This window comes from Paramormyrops kingsleyae, chromosome 14 (genome assembly GCF_048594095.1).
Source record: "Paramormyrops kingsleyae isolate MSU_618 chromosome 14, PKINGS_0.4, whole genome shotgun sequence".
In the NCBI taxonomy this organism is placed as follows: domain Eukaryota; kingdom Metazoa; phylum Chordata; class Actinopteri; order Osteoglossiformes; family Mormyridae; genus Paramormyrops; species Paramormyrops kingsleyae.
The window spans coordinates 21,838,660-21,865,894 of record NC_132810.1 but is presented as its reverse complement, the minus strand read 5'-3'; the positions used below and the strand labels follow the sequence as shown (position 1 = coordinate 21,865,894).

Here is a 27,235-nt window from a genome sequence, read left to right as displayed (position 1 = left end):
CATCCTCTTTAGGTCAGTCAAGACACACAATAGGCAATAATGAGCTATAAATCAGAACCAAAGGAGGGACGACATGCTCTGCCACGTACCGCATAACCCTGGGAACATGCCGGGTCATGCAGTGGAACCCCCCCAAAAAAGGAATGACTCAAAAATATATATATTAATCTTTTAACTGGCCTAGTTAAAGTCCAGGCCCCAATGGGATGTTGCAGCAATTATTAACACAAGCAGTTCGTGTTCAGAAAACCCACAAGTACCAGAGTTGTTCCACATGGAAGAGTGGGCAATAATTCTTTCACGACGCTGTGAGGGCCTGATCAATAACTAAAGGAAGTGTTCACTGCAATCACTGCCCCAACAGCAAAATAACCAGTTAGTGAAGACAAGGGCACAATCGCTGGGACGCGAGTGAAATACAAATGAAAGAAGGACATCTTGATGCTCTATTATCTAGTTCTTAGACCAGAGACAAGATTCCATCATTTTCATGTTTGATTGTAAATGTGAAGGAAAAAAAAAAAAAGTTTTTTTTCATTAAACTTAAAATGTTTTGCATATATGAACCCATTTACAAGATGTTGACCATTAACTACCATTCAGTACTAAGTGATCTGAAAGTGTGAAGTTAAAAGCAGAATATGGCAAAGGCAACAATTAGAGATCACTAGGTCATAATCCCTCTCCCTGGCTCTCTGTGCTGTTACAGCCATTACAGACGGCATGATTTCAGAAATGACACACATGACAGTTTCACTTGTACCTTAAAGATGAGTGGAAGAGTTAGGTTTTTATACAACATGGGGGGGGGATCATCTACATTTCAAAAACATTTGTAAAATGTGTGATTAGACAACAAAAGTAATTAAATTGCTCCTAAAACAATTCATAAGAAAGGTTCATAAGAATCAAAAAAAAAGGGGGAAAAAAACACTTGTAACACTGGCAGTCATGTATGTACTATTCAACTGAATATTCCAGAGATTAAATTTATGCCGTATGTATGACAGCAGAGAGGGAATGAGAGCAAAACACAGAAAGTAGGAGATTAAATTTCAACAATTGTGGTAGTAACCTGAGGGATTCACATGTACACAAATACTACCAAAGGAAGCTCGCAAACTGAAAGCTGCCTGAAACACAGCTTATTAAAAAAAAATTAAAATAAAGGACTAATTGATTGGGGGAAATGCTTGTGGGTGCTAATGTCCACATGCCAACAATGAAAATTCCTGTAAAAGTAATATATAAAATGTCATATAGTAACAACATTAAATTTAGCAGTGATTACAATCCAACGTGTCCCAGGACTAGGCTATAGGCAGATTTTTATGTAGTTCTTTAACTCATAAAACTGTGACATACAATATCAAGTGGCAAAGCATGTCATTGCTGCCATTAACATCCGAGGTGGTTACTTCCTGGAAACAAGGGAGATAGAACAGTGGGTTTCATAAAGTTAGGTCATAAATTATATTACATTAATATTCAGATTTCATTTGTCTAGCGGATGTTTTTACCCAAAGTGATTCACAACTTTGAAAGTAGGGTCACAGAAAATTGCTGGAACAACTGTGGGTTAAGGGCTTTGCCGAAGGACCGAGAAGCGGAAATCACTTTGACAGCCATGGGACTTGAACGAACAACCTTCTGATCGCAGGTTCATCATCCTAACCTGCTAAACTGCACACCGCCCAGACCATCACGACCGAGCAGGAGGGACACCCGGATGCATTTGCATTTCAGATGACTGACAGAAAGCCATTAAGATCATCAGGCCTACATTCTTCTGCAACAGAAGCCAGGACAAAAATTTACACATCCTCTACATAAAACACCACCCAAGCAATAAAGCTAAAGAGCAGTAATAAATGTCAGAAAAAGATATCAAGGCTCACATCTGTTTCTTTTGTATATTATGCTCCTTTAAAATTTAAGAATACTGTAACAGAATCATATGAACAAGAGGAAAATCAGGATGATTCCGACTTCTGAAGGGCGACTTTGAGACAGCCACGATTTCAGCTCTGTGATAAGCAGTCACTGGCAGGAAGATGCATATTGATCAAATCGGATTAAAGATAAAGTGCCCACATTCAGTGATGTAGAGATTTCTCTCTCTTTTTTTAAAAAAAAAAAAATTTGCTTCTGGATAGACTAAGCACTGCTCTAAGAAGTGACAAATGTCTCTGGACAAAGCTTTAGACAACGAGGCGGTAATAATATCTCCCGGGGGAGTTCAGGGAATCGCTGTTAAGGGGGGGTGATTCTCTTTAGAATGGAAGCAATTACCCAAGATACTCTGGGTGGCTATAAAATGCTTTAGCTGTAGCATTCCTGGGAATGCAGCATATATAGGTCATACCTAGACAAAAATGGGCATTTTTACAGTAAAACAATACAATACTACCACAAGAACCGCAAGTCTGAACTGCAATACTACGGCCCGCCTTATGACAGTCTTGCGGCGACCTGGTAAAATCCATCCTCGAATCGCTGGCTACACTATTCCGAGCAGATAAACCCAGGAGGGTCACCAAGAGATTCAATGTCTGCAAGCAAAATTAAAATAAACAACAAAAAAAAAAAAAAAAGATTCCGTTACTTTTTAAAACGTTGAAAATGTGAAGCATCTTTGTATGATCAAAACGTCTGGATTTTTCACCCAATAACAGTAGCCATCCACCCATTTTCTATACCTGATTGTCCTATGCAGAACTCCTGCAACAATTATTTTCCCTTAAAATTAATTACTATGTGAAGTCTGACCACTTATGCATGCAAAACACCAAAATATATTAGTTAACAGAATGGCTGGATTAAAATTTCCAGCTGCTTTAATTACACACAAACCAAAATTTTGTCCATTTTCTTGCCCACATTTATTTTTTATTTTTTATTGTAACCCTTGTCTTTGCCATTTAATCACACTAGGAAAAATCATGCCTCTCAAGACTGATTATTAACATGTAACAGGGTTAGGCGACTGGAATGAATCTCACATTTAGAGACTCGATTAAACCTCCTTCAAAATCAGAAGTTTAAAAACCAAACAAAAAGCTGACATATGAGAAGGAAGATAAATGGAAAAAGCAGCAATAATGCAATTGTGTCAGGAAGGCTGTGGGTGAACGGAAAAACAAACAATATCACACAGACACCGAAAAGAATACATTCCTTTATATATTGAAAGACCTTTCTGAGCCCCACAATGCAATTGTGAATTCAGAAGTGCAGTCTTTATTACACTGTTCAGAAGGGATGGCATTTTTTAAAAATGTATTCTTTTTATATTGCATTTAATGAAATGTGCAGTGTTGATGGTTTACAGTATAAACAGCCCAACTCCTACTGCCTAACCTCAGTTTTTAATTAAATAACAGTCACCAGGGGATTTCTTAACGCTCAAACTGATGGACTAAAACGGTTTCACGGTCAAAACTGGCACAGTGCTATTTTATTATTAACTCTGAAGCCCTAATGTCTGATCCTAAGCTAATATTTCCAAGGAAAATATTGCACGGCAGGGGGACGCCTGAAGGAACCTCGGTTACTGCTGTTTAAATTATTCATTCATCAACAAAGCATGAGGAGGGCTGACGATTTCTCAACGCTATTGAAACTACAAGTTAAACAATGACAGTTAATCGTAACAGTCTGTTCTTTGGTGGGGGGGGGGGGGGGGTGTCTAACAATCTGGAAACATAAATGTGAATTTGCTTGATCTTTTTCTTTAGCCCTTCTCAAAAAAAAATAATAATCACACTTAAGTCGCTCTCCCTATCCACAGTATGCAAAAAAAAGCAATTACATGCAGCAGTCTCAGGATGTAAAAGCTTGTGGTGAGCAGATAATTTGAGATAGGTGGCTATATTTCAGCTGAATCGCATCTTAAGCTTCCTTTCTTGGTCACCTTGTCCTTATTACTAGCACAGACTCAAGAACTGGAGCCCAATACCGCTTATTTCTGCTTGCATACTTTCTTTCCCTGACAGCTCCTCTGGAACAATTAAATCAATGGCATGACGTGTCAAAACACCATCCATACCATGACGCGACTGATCGCCAAGTGATCCTACAATGCTTAACTGTTGCGGGAAGGAAAAGCAAAACCAAAACAGCCGTTTATTTCCACGCGATGGCTAATGAGTTAGCATGGGAACATCACACCGCCCTGGTCTTGAATGACAAGTAAAACTTAGAACTGCTTGGGTGTGCGGCTTCTGTGAGGTCAGCTGTTTGCATGCTGCTATTTTTAGAAATGGCTTTGATAGCATTAGCGAAAGCAATTAACCTTTTAAAAGTGCTATCACTCCCTTGCAGTGACAAGGGGGTAAAATATATATACGTTCTCCATAATGGGTATTGGCACTACAGTATGGGTCTGCTAGAGGCAAAGTAAAAGGCCTAGAACTTCATTTTGCACATCTGAGACGGACTTAACTACCAAATTCCGTTTCAGCGTAAAATTCCACTACTTTCAAAAGAGATTGTTAAAAATTACATTTGTAAAGCTAATCAAATTTTTCTACAAACGAAAAAGATAAAAAAAAATATATTAAAAGAGACATAACCCATTTTTTCAATACCACCAATCTTAGCAAGCCAGAAATGCCACAAAAAGGGACCTACAGACTATGGCTGACCACCAAACACCAACCCCAAAGGCACTAAGCAGGACAAGGACAGGAGGCCAATGATCCAAGAAAAATCGCTGGGCCTGGAGGAGGCAAGTCCAGCAGAATGACAAGCTGGGGCACAATCAGGCCTGATTAGATGCTAAGTAGGTGCTCGGCTGCTTTGGGAGGAGGCCGGGGAGTTAAAGGTGGACAAGCGGGGGCTGATAAAGCAGAGCTATACCATGACCTGCCCCAGGTAACTAGGCTGACCATCTAATGGCAGCCACAGGAGCTCAGGATTAGGCGATGATGAGCCATTACCCAGCCTATTTTATACAAGAGCTAAAATTCTTATTATATATAGGATTATTCAGGGTGGCATGGTAGCTTAGGGGAGAGTATGGATGCCTCACACTTTCAGGATTGGGGGGGATCTTGATGCAGACCGCTTACAGTACCAGTCAAAAGCCTGGACACAATGGCTTTCAATGTATAACAAAATGGAGACCTATGCATGTTATTCACCTTATAGTGAAGGGTTTCAAGGGAATGAAGTAATACATATCAAATATGTATACAACAAAGAGAAGTGTTCAACATTTTGAAATTCTCTAATTTTAGACTCTTCAAAATAGTCCTGTTTTGCTTTGATGACAGCATTGCAGACTCTTGGCATTCTTTCAACTAGCTTCCAGATGTAGCCACCTGGAATGCTTCTCCAACAGTCCTGAAGGAGTTTCCACAAGTTCTGGGCACAAGTTGTCTACCTTGCTCTTACTCTTTGATCCAACTCATCCCAGAGCAGCTCTATAGGGTCTAGTTTGGGGGATGTTGGGGTCCAGGTCAGCCGTCACAGCACTCCACCTCTGTCCTTGTTTGTAAGAATACTTAGTACATAACCTTGACGTGTGCTTAGGGTCATTATCTTGTTGGAAAACAAATGATTTTCAGGTGGTGTGTCCAGACTTGACTGAAACAAAACTGTGGTCTGGATTTATATTTTCTGGACCTGAATTTTCCACCTCTGCTCACAAGGTCAAAACAGATTGTTAGCACATTGTGAGGACATTTAGTCACACACACACACACGTAATCATATCTTTGTAGGGACTGCTCATTCATTTCTATGGGGAAAAAGCTAATGCTAACTATGACAACCTTAACCCTTACCCAGCCCTAACCATAACTATAATTAATCAAACAAAATAGACTTTCGTTTGATTGCAGTCATAGATTTTTAGAAAATCGAGTTTTCCCTTATGGTCCCCATAAGGATAAAAAAATACCCTAAAAAGTCTTCACATTGTGGGGACATTTGGGCCCCACAAGGTATGGTGTATCTGAACCACACACACACACACACACACACACACACACACACACACACACACACACACACACACACACACACACACACACACACACACACACACACACACACACACACACACACACACACACACACACACACACACACATAGAGCCCTGTGTTTCAGGGAACAGGCTCCAGGCTCATTATAAACCTGTCCTGGAAACAGCAGCGGGATGGATGAATGAACGGATGGGATTATACACAACCAGCACATGACTGTGTGCGGCAATCCTTAGCCGCTCTAATAGCCTATCAGTGATGCAGTTAAGGTTTCTGCCTTCTGCCTGACAGACAAGGGTTCAGTTCTCATTGATATGGAAATCTGAATTTCGCCAGTAATAAAACTAGAGAGAGACCCACATTACACGTTCGGCAACTCTGTCGATACTTAACGTTCATGTACTGTTGCTAATAATGTTGTGCGGCTACATGCTTTTCATACACAATGTGAACTCCAGCCCAGCAGCTGTTGTCTTACAAGGCCTTAAACCATCCATCCATCCATCTTATGAAACCGCTTTCCCTATTTAGGGTCGCGGAGGACCCGGAGTCTACGTGCGAAAGCAGGATAAGACCCAGGATGGAGCGCCGACCCAGGATGGAGCGCCAACCCATCACAGGGGTCTTAAACTAGTAATATACTGTAGCACATGTCCCAACATGCACCCTGTGCAAGTTATAAATAGCCCTTGTATTGTTATTGTTATTGTTAATGGTTATATTTCCTTATTGTCGCGTGTTTGTTTGCCCGTGTCTTATATGCCCGTGTCTTAATTAGCTTACACACACGGTGGGAGATTTACGTATCTTACAGTTCAGCGTCTGACAACCTCGTGTTTCCGGTGTATAACTGGTTCGGTGCTTGTTGGGTGCCTGATGTAGTCCTTTTCAGGAGTACTAATAAAGAGCATGTTCTCCACGGCAAGCAAGTGTCCGTCTTTCTCTGCGCCCGCGATGCCTCGGTCCGCCCGACGCATCCACTTACCGACCCATCCACACATGTAGGGTAAACATATCTTTATGGGGACCGCTCATTCATTTCTATGGGAAAAATGCTAACACTAACTATGAAAACCTTAACCCAGACCTAACCATAACCATTAGTAACCAAGCAAAATAAAAACTAAAAATGTAAAAAACTTTTCAATGCAGTCACAGATTTTTATTAAATTGAGTTTTTCCTTATGGAGGCCAGGAAACGGGTAAGTTAAGGTATACCCGCTCCGCTCACACACACACACACACACACACACACACACACACACACGTCTGAGTTTTTTTTTTTTTTTTTTTTTAAAGTAAGGCCAAGTACTGGCTACAACATTGGCTTTGACCATATTGAAAGTGCTCTATAAATAACTGAAAGTACAATTGATGAAACTGCTGGGGTGGCACATTATAATGTCTTACAATTTAATCTGACAACTGACCAATAAGCTCTATTTTAACTCAAATCAATTGATTGACCACCTTGAATATTTTAGTATGGCCAATTTGGGGTCTGAAGAGAAGCAATACGATTTTTTTCCCCGCTCCAGACTGGTAATCATTCCAGGAAGGAAAACAAACAGCGGACAGGATGACAGACAGGAAAATGTGAGGCAGGACGGACTGAAATGGCAGCAGTCAGAGAGAAATGAAAATGCAAAATGCATGATAGTGAGCAAAAGCTGCAATAAAACCAAAGGTCAAAGGTCACCGTCATCTCAGCTGTATGATGCATGCGTCATATACAGATGAAATATTGTCACAGTGCAGAAAAATAAAATTATAAATATGTAAGACATAAAAGACATTAAGGCATAAAATAGTCAAATCTAGACATATATCAGACAAAGACAAAGGCTAAAATGAGGCCCTAACAGGACAAAAAGCAAATGCGCTGTGTCTTTGGGTGGAAACAGTTAATCTGAAAGGACTAAAGAAAAATCCAACATGATTCCTTGGCCAGTAAGGTCCCACAAGCTAATAACATAGAAATGGAGGATGGGGTATCTGACCAATATAACTACTACACTGTACGCAGAAAACAAAATAATCGTAATACTAATTCAAAATAGACAAAAAAAATAAAAAATTACCCATTCTTCATATTATGAACTTAGTGCTCAGTTTGGGAATTTACTTAACTGACTGGATGGATGCACATAAAATCAGAAGGATCTACATGAAAATTCAAGTACTGTACTAAGCTGCAAGCCCATACACAAATAGTGAAAAATTCACACATTCCCCAATTCATAATTTCTATTACATAATATTTTAATACCCTTTTTGGAGTCTTACATACTATTTGTTTCTACTGGTAATGCTTTTCAGCTGGAGCAAGACAAAAGTTTCTTTTGATCACTGCTAATGTATTTTCCTTGCTTGTAACGTAGGTCCAAATGAAAAGCAGCACCGCGACACCCCTGCTGAAAACACACAGCATTTCTTTCATTGCTCATTTATGATGTGAATTCCTCTCGCGCTCAGATTTATGCAAGGAAAGTGCGCCGTGACGCGACTCCTAAATTTCTTGCGTAGCATAGGTGCGAAATATCTCCGTAGCAGGAGAGGCAAGGGGGCATGTAATAAATAAGAAAAGGAGCCGCCTGTGGTAACTGTTTGCACCCTGACATTTCAGCGGAGGAGGTGCCAGGGTTCCACTCGGGCCGCCAGCCGAATCCGCCAGCTGGACGGCTTACTACGGTCCCTGTACTATTTCGTGTACCATTACATTTTCGTGTAATTCGCTACTGCATTTCATTTCACCGCACCTCTCATAGTGCATTTTTTATTCTGGTTAAATTCTAAAACCAATCCCTCACCCAGTGCGCCCACCCACATGTATCGGTCACAGTCTGGTTACCTTTCACCATTACCGGTAAGTCTCCGCGACGACATAAAAAAGGAGACTAAACTGAGCATGTGCATAACTAGATAATAGACGAACAGTTCAAGCTCAGCCGCGAGCCTCCACCCCTATACATTGCCACTGCGCACAGACACACGTCAGCAATAATATAAGAAAAGTTTAAGCGAATGAACAACAGTACATTGTTTACCGCTTTTAACGTCTAATTACTGTTTTAAGGGGATCTGTATGCATTTGCTGCAGGAAACCTATACCAAAAATTCAGATATGATCTTCAAGGTCTCTGTATTCTTCAGTACACTCTTGGGGTATTAGTGTTGTTTTCTGTATAGTTAGTTGCATAAAATTTACTAGACTCATTAGGCATTGATAGTGTACATATTTATATTAAATTTTAGCTACAATAGGTAAAATGTAAATTCACAAAATTTATTGAGAGTACAAGTTTTTAATTGTAGCCTCAAGCGTTTACTCAAATACCTAAATATACATAATCATGCATGTTTTAAAAGACTGTAATCACGTCTGGGTGTGGAACTTGATATAATCGGTTACTTGTATTGCATAGTTTAATACATTTTGGATGAGTTTCAGAAAGGTCTGGGGATGGGGGGGGAAAAAAAGAAGATGTAAATATTGAATGCTTGACTGAATCTATTGCTTTTTCCCCCTTTTGTATAAAACCACAGAAACCATGTTGAGACGCCGTGTCAAATGTTAGAGAACGACACTGTACACCTGGGTAAAATTTACACGACTCAAGTTAAGCCAGACAGGTATTCTGCACATTTTCTTTGAAGAAAGGGTCACCATGAAAAACAACAGACGATGCCCGGAAAGAGCCAGAAGGTTTAAGTGGTTAACTCGAATTCATGTCATGCTTTGCGATACAAGTCTCCATTAAACTCCAGCATGCGGGGGGTGCGCAACCTTGTGAACAACTACTACTACTCCATCCAAGGCTAAAAACAGCTGGCCCATAATAAATACTTACATGCCTACATCGAGACTTTATGTAACGTGACAACCCCACACTGTGTATCCATTTCACAGATATTACCGTCAATAGCTTAGCGATGGCGCCATGCGGCGACCCCCCTGATGTAGCTGCTCAGGGATGGAGGAGTGTCGCCTCGGCCTCTTCGATTGCAACTTCTTAATTGCTACGCGCCAACATGTTTATGTGCAGATTACAGGGGAGCACTAGCAGAAGGGGAGAAGGACCCATTGTTTTTAGGAAGTCAAGTGTGAATTATCCTGAAAGGCTACAAATTTCAGCAGCATCCTGCATGTATGGTTGGTTAGGAGGTTCACATAATGGGTACTATTTTGAGGCCTTTTTTTCTGAAAGCTTGATGCAACATGAAAGTAAAACACCTTGATAGTTGGAGCCGTAATTTTCATCAGTGGCTTACAGAATGTTCTAGCAAGCCAGTGTAATTTCAGTTTCCGTTTATACATCCAAAACTTGCAAACATTCCTAGTATTTATGCAAGATGTGCATGAGAGATAAAAGGTTACAGAATGTTACAACCAAATATAAATGTTCACAGTAAAAACTAAGGAAACACAAAAGGTTTGTAAACCTTACTATATTTTGCTATAAATAACGCATAGAGTTCTTTGCAATTCCAGATACTCGAGTTAATAGTCCAGGCTTGTGTTTGCATTGGACTCACTTGGAAATCCTGAAAAGTAGGCAGGAGGCCAGGGGATAGCTGAGTGATGGCAGGGAAGGCTACCCCCCCCCCCCCCTTACAAATGCAGAATTTAAATGAATAATTTAGAGTGTAGTCTGTCCCATAATGGCCTGCAGCAGTGAGAAGTTGTCCACATCAGTCAGCTGTACAATAAGGCAAAACAAATCCAAAGTGCAGAAATTGCTCAGAAGAATTAAGCCAATTGCCGATCCAAAGTGACTCTTAAATTTTTAAAAAACAAGGTCATAGAAGAGTTTTTTTTTTTTTTTTAAAACATATCCAACAGCACATGGAAAGTATTATTTCCCAGTATATGTATAAGCATGAGGAGCGATAACGTCCCAAAAAAGCACAACGAAAGAACAGTGTGTATGGGCAGTACCGCTGACATCATTTTCTATCAGTTGCAAAATGTCAGCATTATTAGCAGCAAGACCATTTCAGTTGAATTTGTTACAGAATGTCAAGGGAAATCTCCCTTACTTCAAGTGTAGCTCCCCCTAGAGCTTTGGAGGTAAGCTGCTCAAGTTAGAGGACAAGATATCCTCACCATTTGTACAATAACTGTTGGAGGAGGAGGGACATCCACGAAGACTTGTCTTCTCATGACACATTAGGGCTCATCCTGAACTTCACTGTAGAACCAGCCAGATTATGCACAGTCCAATCGCAGATCGATCATCTACCTCACTTCCACACAAAAGGTGGCTACATATCCAGAGCTTTAATATAATGAAAGAATTTCTATACAAAAAGCAATTTATGGTGTCACCTTGACCGCAACAATCAGCTAAACACTGGGGCAGAGTTATTGTGACACTGCAGAATTTCTCGAGCATAAGAGATCGGAGGTTTGTTTATTTTATTCATTTGGTTCATTCATTCGGATTTCAGTCACTGTGGAATTCAAGTCCCACTTGAGGATCAGAAGCCCCATTAAGGAGGGCAAGTATGTAAAGCTACTATGACATTTAATAACTTGTCTCATATCCCGTCCTATTACAGAATCTATTGTGGGACAGAGCAGAGAACAACTGTACCATTTCATTTTATGTACTATCAAGGACAAATTCTGAAAATATCAACTAGTGTTTTCCGCCGCTTTCGTCAATGGGGATTATTCCTTGTAAATTCACAGAAAAATGAACAGTAAATAGTCATAATAATACGTGACCACAGACAAAATACATCAAACACATATCACTGCAGAATAGTATGTCAGTCTTCAAATGTCACTAACAAATTCCTTCATGGAAAACAAAAGACTGAAAAACTTTAGAAATCTGAAAAATAGCATACGCCATTCAATTAATACACGGATATACAATATCAATATGACACTGTAGCTGCACTTGGGTTAACACCCATCAGGCAATGGAGAATGACTCTTTCCCTTTTTTCTGTGTCCTGTGTGATGCTGTGCATAGAGTGTTTTAACCTTCCTCTCTGGTGATTTAATATGCTTACTCACACCAAATCTGCTCAGTACACATCAGCACGGCTATTTATCGGTTCACACAAAGTTCACAAGAGGACAAAACCGGAAAAGCATCCGTTGTGGACAGAGTCACGGTGGCCCTCAGGCACCCCTCCGACATTAAAGCCAAAGATCCAAACGGACAAGAAGTTCGGTAATATTTTATTTACTGATCAGTGGTCATTGCTGACACACCATAGCACACGACGACAAAATGTGTCCTCTGCATTTAACCCATATGTGACGTCATGACATAGCAGGGGGCAGCTAATTCAGCGCCCGGGGAGCAGTGCTTGGGGGCGGTACATTGCTTAGGGTACTTCAGTGGTGCCTTGCTGGTGGGGGATTTGAACCTGCAATCTTTCAATTACAAGCGTGCGTCCCTAATCATTAAGCCACAACTGTGCACATCAAAGCATGCATGTAATAAATGTACACCTGCACCTAGGAGGGTTGATGAAAAAACTAGAAATGTTCAAAAAGGGATTTCTTTTGTGGACATACTTTTCAAATATTCAGATAGCAGACATTTTACACAAGCGTCTGTTTCTAGAGCTTTTACAGGGGAAATGAAGACAAAAAAAAGCGCACACACAAAATCCTGCTATTGATTCTGTAAATGTAAAGGTCGCTATACATTTTTTAGACGGAAGATATTTTAAACTCTAAAGGAAACAAAAAGGTCTTACTCTGGGCACATATTTAATGGTATGTTTTATAAAATTGTTCAAAATTTATGATGATATTACCATTGTGGAGGGGATGTATATTATATCTATATATAAACGTGTGTGTGCGCAAATTAGCCATCAGGATAGAAGTCTGGAGATCACACTGGCCTTTAAACATAACATGATGAGCTTGTGACAAACATGAGGACAGACTGCAGCCTTGCAGTTTAAAAACAAAGATCAGTTTTGCTGCACTGTATTCAATCGGCTATTTCATCGGCGCTGAGCATTGAAAACCTGGCAGCTTTGAATTGTGCATGTTAGTCAGGCAGTTGCAGGAGGCAAACGGTCAGTTTGGCAGTTTTGCTGTCCAATCAGCCTGGGGCGAAATCAGCAAGAATCGCTGTGTTTGTAGGAAGCCGGAACGGCTATACTGACTGTAAACTCATTACTCCCAGAGTAAAATCAGCAGGAGACCATTAATAAGTTTTAACTTTTCCTACAAGGATATTGCAGATTTCTGCATGATTTTTATATTGTATTTAAAACTGGACTTATGCACTTTAATATAAATGTGTTATTGTGGACTAGTGGCACAATGGATACCGCCTCCGACTACGGACCAGAAGATTCTAGCATCAGAGCTTGAGCGTCTTCCTTTAGGAGGCGCTGTGTGGCTCATTGAGTTAGGACTCTGTGCCTTCGATCAGAAGGTCACTTGTTCGATTCCCTAGTCTGCCAGACTGATGTCGCTGTCGGCCCCTGAGTAAGGTCCTTAATCCCCAATTGCTCTGGGGCGGTACACACTGGCTGACCCTGTACCACACACGCACACGCACACGCACACGCACACGCACACGCACACGCACACGCACACACACACACAGAATATTTTATTATGCATCCATTGTCTAGCAGTCCATTGCATACAAAGCCTCAGCAAGCACTGTGTGTCATTAAACAAAAAGGTGAATGGACAAACTGTGCATGTCAGATGTAAAAGTCATACTGACCATATGCGCAGAAGTATTATAAATACCATTCGCTGAAGAGTTCCTTCAACAAATGATGCTCAGGCTCACATAATACAGTGGTACCTCACAGCCGGAGGGAGCAAATGAAAATGGATTTTCTGTTGATCTCTGATGCCCAGGTTGAGAAACGTCAACCTATAGAATAATAATAATAAAAAATCTATCCAATAGCAGAGGTTTCCAAACCAAACCATTCCTTGGGGTCCCCCAGCCATTTTGCATATTCATCCTAGTCCACCACTAAACAAATCTCATAAAGCTAATCCGATAATCTTTGAGTCCATTATACAAATCAGGATACACAACTGACATCGACGTACACAGCCCGTGACGCTAAAGTATGCTACTTAAAAGATGCTGATAATTAGCCTAACATGTTTGTTTGAACTGTGACACCAGGACCACTTATGGGACAAAAACAGGGAACAATGGGAGGGTATTAGAATCCCTATCACTAGACAGGCCAAGGTACCAGCATTGACCTGGAGCCCTGGATAATGAAGCATATCCTTATACAGGTGCTAGGAGCTACCCAGAGACAGAGGCAATGTTTATCACCACGAAACTATGCATTTACTGTTGGGGAAAAAACAGTCATTATACATAATGCTAAATAAAGTGTTCCTTATTTAGGAGATGCTACTGCAGCAGCAGCAGCAGCATGTGACCAGCTAGCTAGCTATGATCCGATTCAATATACTAGCTAATATTAACGTTAGAGGCGACCATAACCCAGCAGAGCCACAATGAATAAGATGATCAAAGACAGGAAGTCTGAAACAAATTTGCCTAGGCTGACCGTTTCAAATAATGAGATGTCTTTATGAGGATGCAGTGAATTAAACAAACGCAGAGAGTGGAGGGGCAGTAGACCCCAGAAAAAACGGCACACCCACCCCGAGCCAGAGATGCTAAAGCAGCATAGATCTACGTCTTGGCGACCAGGAAGCCTGATGTGTCGCTGGCTGGGGAAGTACAAGGAGACTCGTCAGTCCTGCACTGCTTTTTGGAATACAGCGTTTTGGGGGATTGGGGTGCTTTTGGGGGACTGAAGTACATCAAGGAACTTCATGTAAAATTTGCTTTAAATATACTGACCATCATATTTCTTTTTAAAAGTCAGTTATTGGTTGTCTGATCCTTGGGAGTGGGAGATTGACATTGATGTAGGCTTTGGCGGAAACCCAGCCTGACAGTGTTGGTCCACTTCACAGCTGCTTTAAGCAACAGACCGTCATTGAAATATACTACATTTACATTTCAATCACACATTACATTTCCTATTATAACAAAAATGTTAAGAGAATTTGAAAGACAAAAACCGCCAAAAGGATACAATACAAGCACCTTTTCAAAATAGGCGACCTAAACAATTAAAGGTAGGATGATAATTTCATAGAAGTTAAATCTCATATTTAATTGCAGTCATTTTTTTTGGGTCATTGCAAGATATATCAGCAGTGCTCTGCACAGGGACAAATCTTACAAGCACTGAGCAATCAATAAAAAGTGGGAGACTACAAGTGCATTATAACCCAACCTAAAGTTGTCCTTTACAATATGCCCTATCAATCACATTAAACTAGGTGTCAAGCTTATTCTGTGGAGCAGTACGTCTGGGCTGCTTTTTATGCCGGCCCATTCCCTGGACTTAATCATTTAGTTAATTGTCTCCCTTATTACTTTCTTAGCCACACACACACACACACACACACACACACACACAGTTCCGCTAATCCAGGGCGAGGCAACCCTCATCCTGGAATGCCGGTATCACCTGATCTCACGCAGATAGCAACTCATCATAAAGGATATTTTATTATTATTATTATTATTATTATTATTATTATTATTATTTGTCATTTGCATAAGTACATTGGAATGCTTCTCTTCACCTATCCCATCTTGCTCTCCATAATAGGGTCTCCTAATGTGCAGCGCCACTGGAGCTGAGGGTTAAAGGCCTTGCTTAAGGGGCCCCCAAACATGTGACTGTTCTGCCGAGGCTGGGGCTCAAACTAATGACCTTCTGATGACGGGCACAGAGACTTAGTCCCCTGAGCCAATCAAAGATGAGTTACTATCTGCCTGAGATCAGGTGCAGTTCAGAGACCAGTGGCCTGTACTACGAAGCGGCGTTACTGGCTTATCGGGGTAACTTGTCATATTTAAAGTACCATAGTTTAAACGGACTTCATATTTGTTCATTTACATTTTGCCCAGACTACCTTAAATCCGACAAGTTACCCCGATAAGCCAGTAACCCAGCTTCATACTATACAGGCCACAGGTAGGATGGAAAACCTGCTGGATACCAGGATCAGGGCTGCCTACCACAGTGGTAATCAATCAGCTGCATGGGTCACAAATTAATAGAGAAACACCACAAAATAAGCAGCTGTCTATGAACAGTTCAAGACCCCGATTTTAATAATTATTAAAAATGCATCACTGATTTTGGATACAGTAAAATTGATGATAATCTTAAAAAAAATAAAAATACATCGATAAATTGCACGCCAGAAAAAAAAAAAAAAAAGCAGTGTTTCATTCTACTGTACCTGTCGAAAAGTTTCCAGTTTATTTTGGTCTATAAAATCAAATATTTCAATTTTTGAAAGCCACAAGAAAGATCTCTCAACACCCTTAATAAACATGGGGTCGAGTAATGACAAATCTAGTAATAATTAAAAATTTTGGACAAATAAGCTTCAGTCGGTCAACAGCTCTACCTCCAATTCAAACCAAAAGGTTTCTGCACGTTAGGTCATGTGTTGCCATTTGCACATTAGGTCATTAACAGTGCGACGCATTTAAGTGGTTCACTTTGCACGTGCCGAACACCCCTCAGACATCGAGATTTAATGTAGCACAGCTGAAACATTTACATTCCAGGTTACATTACGGAAGCTATGAAAGCAGTGCATCTCCCGCACCTGCTGCTCCGATGTGTCACAGCCAGAGTTAGTGCAGGGGGGCAGCCCCACATCTCCTCTCTATGTTAGAAATTTCACCCCGAGTAGGTTAGCGTAGCATAGCACAGCACAGCATAGTATACAAAGCAAATTATGCTTAAACCATTAAGTTTCTGATGAGCCAACAAAATTAGACAAATGGATAAAATGGTATGTATATGTGCACTATAAACGCATGCACAGTCTTTGTGGGGACTCTCCATTCATCCCTACAGGCATAACCCTAATCCCAACAATAGCAACTTTAACCGCTACCCAGACCAAACCTTAACCATATGTATCCAAACAAAAGAAGATCTGTAGAATTTTTAGTTTTGATTGCATTCACAGATATTCTTTAAAAACTTAGTTGTTTCCCCTTGTGGGGCCCATGAAAAATGTTCTCACACAGTGAAAATAACAGGTTTTTATAACATTGTGAGGGACATTTACAGATCCGGCTTTGCATAGCAATTCAAGCAAACAAGAGACAGTCACCACATATAAAATTGTAGAGTCTGTTATGACAGACTTTAAATCATGATCAGTGATACCGCATTTCATTGATTGGGCCTTCAAGTGTATGGAGTGGGTAGAGTCCAGAGTCCAACACCGAAAATGATCACTATGCTAATGATATACTGGTACCCAGAGTTTTAAGCAGAACTGCCAATCACACCCTATTATACGGCTACAATGGACACTCTGACTGAAATAAATAAACGCAGGCAAATGTGAATGGTCGCAGTGATTATAATGGAAGCCTTCTCTTTCATGCGTCAGCGAGAATACGACTATTGTGGATATAATACAGAGCCGCTTTATCACGACTCCGATACGTTATGACAAACTCTCCATCGGAAAACAGCGTCACAGCGCTGAGCCCTGGCTACCACAGGCTGCATTTCAAAGTGCTTTAGACATATGGCACTAACTACACAACGTCTTGTAATAACATCGGAGGTCGAAGTCCACAGAGAAGGAGATTGAGGGAAGAGCTCGAACGCTTGGGGAGAGCAAACAGAACTGGGGAACCGAGGTGGGTGAATGGGGAAATGTACTGGCACACTCGTGTTATGACGGCTAGGCAAACGCCACCGAAATTACCAGCTTTGCGCTCTATTAGACGAGCAGCTGGTTAACCACCGAGAGCGGAGACGTTCACAAAACAAACTCTACTCACGGTGATGTACAAGCAAAGGATCTTCTCCCCAGTTCCCCTCCCTCCTCCAAAAACACCCCCACCATCAGTTTTTAATATATATATATACAGATAAAGATACATTTTATTTATCGAGTAGACGCTTTCATCCAAAGTAACGTACAGTTGAGGAAGCAGGATCAGACAGTCCCCAGAGCAAAACAGGGGGTTTTCTGTTCAAGGGCCCAACGGTGAAATCAGCCTGCAGACCACAGGGGCTGACAGCTTTCTGCCCCCCGCCACAGTGTCCCAACCCATTTAGGGGAGGGGGAAAAGCAGCCAATGAGAAACCTCACTTAAAGCATCCTGCTTCGAGATAATAGTACTTGTCCCTCATATTTAGAAATTGAGTAAAACTCACAGCATCCTATTAATGAATCTAGTTGTAGCAAGACGGGCAACTGGTGAATTTTTAGGACAAACTACTAGTTTCATTAGGATTTTCACACTAAATAAAATATGCTCAAATTTACAAATACAGTACTTTTTTTTTTTTAAGCTGAACCCTGATTAGCTTTGTGTGTTAGATAACATTTGTTTTATAGGTCATTTTTTATAAATTTTATGATTAATATATACTAATCCATACTTACTAAATTTACTTGTGTTATGGATGCATTATGCAGGTAAAGCTAATCGTACAACAGCTAAAATACACGTCTGTTTAAACCCCACAAATTCGTCCTGCAACTCTTTTTAAACAGCGACATTTATTAGAGGAAGCGTCGCCTTACAAAACCCACCAGACCCTGGCAGCTACCCAGAGGTCATTGTAAATCATCTTCTCCCAAACCTGGGCTGTGATCAACAAAACACACCGCAACTAATTCTTCTTGGACATCTGCCGCGCACAAGTCATGCATAGGACACTGGTACCTTGCAACAATATGGCCACTGCACACAGATACGGGTTTTTTTTTTTTTTTTTTTTTAAAAAGGATATGGAATTTAGGATGTTGTGCTGAATGATTAAAACCTCCCTGTACAATTTCAGAGAGAATGGACATTAACCCCAGCTGGACAACTTTCATTAAACCATTCAGAGAACACTTAAGTTAAACTAGTACTTAACATTGTCACTGAGATGGACATAAAATTTAAGAAATACGACATGAGGAATTGGGATTAAAATAGTCTGATCTAAAAGAATGTAGTTAACTAAAAATCATTTGGATTTTATAAATAGCTTAACTACAGCAATAAACCAGGTATTGGAGATGACACTCTGAACCAAATCAGCATGCTAATTTCTCCAAATTGCTCTTCTTATGGGGCTCAAGTACCAGCAACAAGTAGAACCCCTGAAATCTAATGTGCTGCATCTCTTAAATCAAGCAAAATTTCAAAAATCCTCTTTACATGCAGCTTTTATTAAAGGTACAGGCACAAAACTGCAGCTTGCAGCTATATTTTACAATCTATTTTTGTACAACACTAAAATTAACATAAATTAGCCCCCTTAGCAGTAAATTAGTTACTAAATAAGTTTTGTTTAAATCTGCAATGACAGTATTTTTGTGCAAATACATTTTCTAAACAACTAATCCAATGGAAAGCCATCATGCTGCATACGATTGTATTTTTAGTAGCAAAATATCTCACTGTTTGGCAGTAGTTTTACACCAACATGTAGGGAAAAAAATCCAAATACAAGCTTGTTTTTAACCAATTAACCCTTTGCTTACCAGTTGAATCATCAATATATTAATTTAACAAAGTTTGTGTGGTTCAAAATAGTCAAAATAAAAGTACTCCGACTGGAGATTAAGAAGCCAGAACGAGAAATTAAAATAGTGAAATTAAAGTTTAAAGGCGTTTACAGTATGTGCAGGAAGGATTTTTGCATTGAAAGAGAAAGCAGCTGTCCAGTTAGTGATGTGTTCTTTTCCCTAAAAGCAGTTAACAGCAGTTATACTGTAGTTATAAGCATCCCTGGGCTTTGCCCACTAGTGATGTCAGAAAAGTTTTACGGGTTCGCATTGAAGGTCATTAACACGCCAAACAAATGGCCGTTTTGTGCATATGAAGGCCTATTTACGAAGAGATACATGGCAATATTTATAGGGCCGTCAGCCACCAGGGACCATAGCGCTGATAGCAGTAAAGCTGACAGAATTCCTACCAGGATGACATCAATTCATAGCGAGTATTTAAATGATACTCTAAACTGGGGCGTAAATACTGCACACAATGCAAGAACACCAGTTTCATTATTTTAAGTGTGTGATCTTTACATGCAAATGTCATTTTGGGTGGGGAGGGGGGGGTAAACTGTTATATGCAAAATGTAGCATCTCTCGGGTGACAGGCTATATGAAGCTTGGATGTTGGGGGGGAAATTGCCTAGGAGGCCAAAATTAGATTTGAGGGGAAAAAAAAAAAAACACAAAACACACCACTTCAGAAGAGCAAAGTCATATACGAATTGTAGATAATAAACGGCCTATGTGCAAAAGTAATTATTTTTTTGCACCTCTGTGGGAAAAGGCTGTAATTTTTCTTTTTATCAATACATCAGTGTGGTTCCTTTAATGTGGCTTCTCTTTACTAAGTGTTGTGCAGACACTTAACAACCATCAAGTGAGATGCAGATAGGATCTTTGTCCAAGCTCTTTGTACAGAATAAACACCCAAATACGCAAAACTAGCACTTTGAAGGAAATTCCTGCCAAGATAATTACCCAAGAAAATAAGGCTGAATCCAATGTGTATTACATTTAAGTTAGAGCATCTACACGTCACCCCTCAGGTACCGTGGGGAGAAAACAAGATTAAGGTTCACCAAATAATGCCCAGGATCAGAACTCTGAAAAGACACCAGCATTAATTATACATGTGATCTGAGACATGGATCTTTCTCATTAACCTCAGATTCTTACAGTTTCACTTTCAAATAGGTTTAAGTGTTTCTTTCCCCCCCTTTTTAAATTTTAGAAAATTAAGGTGAGCACTGCCACAAAGGAAAAAAAAAAAGAAAAAAAAAAAACTAGCACAATTTGCTTTCTGATATAATAATTCACGCAATTTTTTCTGATAAATTTCCTAATCACCTGCATCCTGCACAGACAAAGGCTCCTGGGGAAGCTGCTGATAATGAATTTTTAAGACCACCGTGTAAAAACGAAAATAATTCAGCAGCTCAGCCACAAATTCACCATATTAGCAAGCTCGTAAGTCGAAAGTGCACTGCGATACACGTGTAAAAGTATTATAAATTAAGCTAATAGGTTTTTCCTCAAACGTTTGTTTCACAAACTACACTATAGGTCAACAGCAAAATTCCTGGTACAAGTACAGGAGATTTGAGCAGCTGGGTAGAAGATGTTCCAGGTAGCAATGCTGTAATGGCAATTTTACAGCACATCCAACAGCAATCCATTCTGAAACTGTGCATCATCACGCCATTCATCCACCTAAGAAACACTGCTGATCACTGCCATTTCAATTAAAAAACCCATAAATTCTAGCCTAGAATAGCCATTACTACCCCCCCCCCAGAAAAATTCACACAAATCCCCACAATTGTACCACATTAGTTCCCATACCACTCTGCTAGGGCGTAATAGTGGTTAGTGGCCACATATTTCCAAAGCATGTTATTACCAATTTTAACATATAGATTCATACAGATTAATGCTCTAAATATTAAAATCTGCCATTTAAAATTCCCTACATCATGCGTTAGCAGCATCATCATGGGTAATAATCATGTATCATAATAAATTACAACAATTACATTATTTACCAGAATCATAAAACAAATCATTTTACGAAACTACAGGATAAGAAAAATTTATGTGGTTGCATGTGTCACATTAACAGATCCAGTTAAGTACCTTTATAGAAAAAAGAAAAGCAGACATTTAATTATTTGGCTGGAAAGCCATCTCCTTTCAGCCAATATATAACCACAATATACACTCAGCGGACAGTTTATTAGGTACACCTGCTTCTTAATACAGAACATCCGGCTCCTTCAAATAGTGAATCATGTGGCTGCCACTAAATACATAAAGCACACAGGCTGGGTCAGGAGCTTCAGGTACCGTGTGGCTAAGATGGCCAAGATACGCAGTCCAAGCAATTTTGAACATGGCGTGACTGTTGGGGCCAGATGTGGCAGTTCCAGCATCTCAGAAAAAGCACCCCCCATCCCCCCCCCCGGGATTTTCACACGCAACAGTACGTATAGTTTACAGAGTATGGTGCGATAATAAAAAATAAATAAATAAAACACATTCAGTCAGCGACAGCTCTGCGGCTGAAAACACCTTGTTAATGAGAGAGGTCAGAGGAAAACGGCCAGACTCATTAAAGCTAACAGGAAGGCCAATAGTGCAAAAATAACAGCTCAGTATGGAACCAAAAGCTGCCGCCTAACGCACAACTCGTTTATCCTTGAAGGGGTTCCTGCAGCAGTAATGAGTCCTACCCAGTACTAGCAAGCGCTACGTAAAATTGTTGCCATTATGATGTGTAAACTTTAGTCAGCGCAGTGGTTTAATGCTTAGTGCATTCTCTTCGGACCTGGCTAACAGTATATGCAAACACAATATGAATAATGTGCAAAAATAGCTCCTGTATTTCACAAAGGATACCTTTTAACATTGATATTAGATTTACAGCTTGAAGTACAGCATTAAAGATTTGCAGACAAACAGTAACTCTACTCTGTCCTCAAGGTTTGGCTGCTCACCAGCACTACTACTCTCAGCTCAAACCAATATTGAGCTTGTGCCTATAAATTCATGACAGAAAAGGGAATAAACCACTGAGAAGAAAGAAAAAATTATCATAGAAATGGCCGTTAAGACTTGTGGTGTTTCTGTTTGTTTGAAAGGTCCAAGAAACAACATTTACAAAAAACTGACCCATTTCATGAGTGCGCAAGTTAACTTCAAAGTACCACAGACACAAGACAGTTTGTGATAAAATATAATCAATAACCAAACAAAACAGTTCTGATAAAATACACGGTCATCACATACAAATAAACAAACAAATAAAAGACATTCTAAAGTTTAAACAAAATAAAAATGCCCTCCGTAATATATACTTTAAATTAAAATGCATAGTGGGCTTCGTAAATCAGAATTAAACACCATTTAAATGTTCAATTAAAATAAATGGACTCGTATCGCACTGACAAACACTAGCAGACAAGGAACAGTTTATGATTAATGCAACACAGCAGAGACGGGAAAACAAACAGTGACATTTAATCGTCCTGTGTATAAAGTCAAGGTAAGAACAAAAACAAATAAACTGCAATTAATGACTGCTGAAACTGGGTGTAACATTTTCGCTTGTCAATTCGAGAAGGGGGGGTTACAAAGAACCAGTTTTGAAATGACTGGTTAACAAAATATCAAAACATTTTAATTTCTCTGTACAGTTCAGTAAAAAAAGGCTACTATATGGTTAATATGATGAGATGTTGTAACAGATGTTGAGAACCGGTGTGTTGCGACTGATGAGGCAGCCTCTTCTTAATATGATGCACAGTTTGCACAATCGAACTTCCTTTAAATGTTTAACGGTGTCCCATTATCCTTCTGGCTATGCACTTACTGAACTTCAATTAGATCAGATGAGGGACGTTAGTGCGACTAGCGACAGCGGAGCAAACCAGTGTTATGCATTCGGCGTTTTCAGGAAAAGCTTAACAGTAATAACATTCATAAACGATGACACTGCGATCAGACACTCGCCTCTCCCTAATGCTAACTTATTATAGCCCCCAGCTTTACGTATTACTCTGTTAGTCAAGAAACAAGAAATTGTTCGGCTGAAATTTAGAGAGCTTACTCCGCTCCCACTCCCCCAGTCCGAGCGCATGCGCAGAGCGGCTAATCGCGCACACACCATATGCTGCTCAAGGGATGACAACACGCAGTCACTGCTCAGTCGCCTCTCTATTCCTGTCACCATCGCGTACCAGAAAGGCAATCCATAAAGCCCCCCAAAAAGCCACAAAAGTAGCCGCAGCGGCTGCATGCATGTCAGCGCCGTTACGGTCCCCCGGTCCTCTTACCTCACCGGTCGCCGCGAGCCTCAAGCCCCTGTGTCCGTCCTTGTTCGCTTAAAAACCCGGAGCGCTTCTCCGCTTCACAGTCAACGACGTTTCATTATATACCAAAGAAAAAGTACAGAGCTTGGATATTTCTAAAGTACCTCCCTAATACAAACCAGGGGCCGTCAGAGGATGCGTACAACTACTCGATCACAGCGATAAAGTGAATAGGGACCGGCAGATGGTACGGAGATCCATACTGCCGACAGCAAACGCCTGCTATTCAAGTACAAGCGACTGTCTAATCACACACTCTATGAAGCCGTTTTAGTCCTGATTTTGCTCCTCCCCTCTTTTACGCCTCCCAATTTGTCGGGCCGTATAGCGCCCCGCATTCTCCAAGCCGGGGAACTGCAATCGTGCTGTCGGATTTCACGGATAGAAATAACACCGTAATTTATAAATTATAATCTCCAAGAGTTATGCCCGCAGTGGGAGCGCACTATCCGATAACGCAATTACACGCAGAAGCCCGGATACGCATTACTTCCTTATACAAAACCTGAACAATGATTTATAATATGCAGGATATTTTGGCCGGTGTTTTTATTGAATTAAAGTGACTACCCCTGGCACAGTGTAAGAGTATATCACCTCTGACAGTCATGGTTTCGGATTTTGTGCCTACCGTTTAAACTTATATCCAACTCACATCCGATTTTTTACTGCATGAGCCATGCAATACTGACAGCTAATTCAAGACATCCCATCTTATAATTTGATTTTGGTGTAACATTGTTACGTTTATTAAATTAAGGTGGAATCATTGTACCTTTTTAAAGAATCTTGAGTTGATTCAGCATTAATATTGTCTTGCATCAGTGTTGCTTTTTACACTAGTTTCTTTCATAGCAGTGAATAAATAGCCGTATGTACTAAATACTACATATAAATTGATTTCAGAGTGAACCCCAAGACAAAGTGAACTCGGTTCTGCCTAAATTGTTTTGACGCATTTTTTCTACATTAAATAACTTTGGCTATAATATTTCCAAGTCTAATTATGTTAATTTAATCGCAAAAGGGTGTGGGGTCACTAAATATTATGCCACCATGGATTAAAGAAACATAAAAATTGGACATAACCCTAACGCTGCATTTTCAGATACTGTGCACAGTTGTTTAGGTTGGGGTTGTCTGTTTTTGGCATACGACATTACGGGGTTAGAAGATCAAGTTGTTTGTTTCTGCGGCAAAGAAATGCCTAAATAGCAAATATGCAAATGTAACTGATCCACATTTAATTAACCAGAAAAATTTTAGGTTCCATGCAACTGAAATATCTATACTATTGAAATATCCATAATTTTGACTTCACTAAAGGTGCTGTAGATATAGGGAGTGGTTTTCCTCAGAACGTTTTGGTAGGCAATATATTATTTCGTAGTGAATATAGCACACAGATTGGGTTAACTTTGAGAAAACACAGCTAATTAAATTACATTTACACAACATAATTGGGTGTGAATAGTAAATGAGTTTAACATAATCAGAATTAATATACAATGTAAAGTTGTTCATCTTGACAAAGCAAATATTTAATTTCATTCATTCAACAGTTCCAAGTTTATTTGTTTCTTCCCTTTTATTGCTGCTGTTTAAGCAACTTCAACAGTAGTTGGTATTGACCATATTCAAAAGTGTATAAACTCAAACTTTATTCATTTGCAGACACACATACTTAAAGTTAACAAATGCATCTAGTTAACACATTAATGTTATATTACGTATATTAAAGGCTTGCCACTTTATTTTGGGCCTAAATAATGATGTTGTTGTTTTTAAATATCAACATGTATGGATTGTGGTAACCAGTGTGAATGACAGTTTTTCTGCTTAGCCAGGGATTTGTGTTGATGAATGCATTACCCTGTTTTGTTTGAAGGTACAGCATGTAAAACACTGTAAAGTCAACCCAGTATATTTGTGATGGCAAAAAACAAACAAATAAGCAAACAAAAAATCCATTGCGAGGCATTTAGTTTACACATATGAGTAATGTTTTACTGACACTAGATAAAAAATAATGTAATAATAATTGCAGAGGAAAAGTAATTTTATCATTGCTGAAAATTAATTATTTTCACCACAACTAACAGCAGCACATGAAAAGAACTGAAGTTTCAATGCTAAATTATAAAAATGTTTAAAGAAATGAGTTGAATAACTACATTATATCACATCCAAAATGTACAATAGTTTGCTGGGTCGCCAATGACACAGATGCGTGAATGACTAAATAAAATCTAAACGACGTTAACAGCAAAAAAAAATAAAACAAAATCTAGTAGCTGCTGTGTATTTACATGCAAACATTTTCAAACTGGCATTTGAATGGGTGTGTTTATCCTGCAAACACTGCCGGCGAGGAGCTAGGCAGAGTACAGACGAAGAGGAAGTGACACGCGGTGAGCGTTTCATTTCCATTCATTAGGAGACAAGCAAAGAACAGGTGAACGATTCCCCGAATGTTAGCAGGGAGGCCATGGAGCGGCTCACACAGTCCCTGCCTTTGATGCTTCTGTGTGCCCTATTTTTAGAATGTGGTCCTTACCTCCTACTCATTGTACCTAAAGGCCAGTTATAAAAAAATTATGTTTTTCTAAAGCTCATAAAAGGGCTGCGGCGGTCAACACGCAATACATGAAACAAGGATGTATCAGTTAGCTTCCGATTTTACATTTTTATATAGTTTAGCAGGTGCTATTACCCAAAACCCATCCTGGGAGTAATGTTGGTTAAGGGCCTGGCTCAAGGACCTAATGGTAACATCACTCTACTGACCACACAATTTGAACCGGTGACCTTCCAATCACAGACAATCTCCTAACCTGCAGAGCGACACATTTCCTCTGGTTAACAGTAGGGGAAACTCTTTATTTTAGCGACTCGCATGTTAAGTGCACCAGATGATTTCTGACTGCTGGACTTAGCAACAAACAAAAAGCAAAGGATATATTTTCCACAAAAATTTTTAAATAAAGGTGCCACCCAGACATCTGAATTACACCACAATTTCAATGCCTGTCTTCTGTATTCTGCTTCATGAAATCCTATAATAAATCATTTTGCTATTTCAATGTGTTATCAATAAGTGCTTTTATATTCAACCTAAAATTACACCTGTCTGCTGTCTCAGAAATGATGGCACATGTCTGTCATACATATACACTTACAGCTGGAGTTTCTCGGCAATGAATACGCTCTTGTGCAGCCAACACACTTACTAAGTGCTTATAACACTATGGAAGCATTCAGGAGACAAAATATAGCTCAA

General features: G+C 39.8%; 1 protein-coding gene across 2 annotated transcripts in view; it reads right to left on the bottom strand.

Annotated features, from left to right (window-relative positions):
- The window catches only part of LOC111857877 (kelch-like protein 29), a 115,654-nt gene extending 91,451 nt beyond the window's left edge, over window positions 1-24,203 (bottom strand). Inside the window, exon 1 of one of the 2 annotated variants that reach the window (XM_023839094.2) lies at window positions 23,920-24,203. Coding sequence is in view for 1 of the 2 variants with exons in the window: in XM_023839093.2 (XP_023694861.1) it covers window positions 8,843-8,877 (35 nt within the window). In the remaining variant the exon portion in view is untranslated. Of the gene's footprint in view, window positions 1-8,842; window positions 8,898-23,919 lie in introns of those variants that run through there. The other variant, XM_023839093.2, reaches the window with a different exon arrangement.
- Window positions 24,204-27,235: the final 3,032 nt, after the last annotated feature.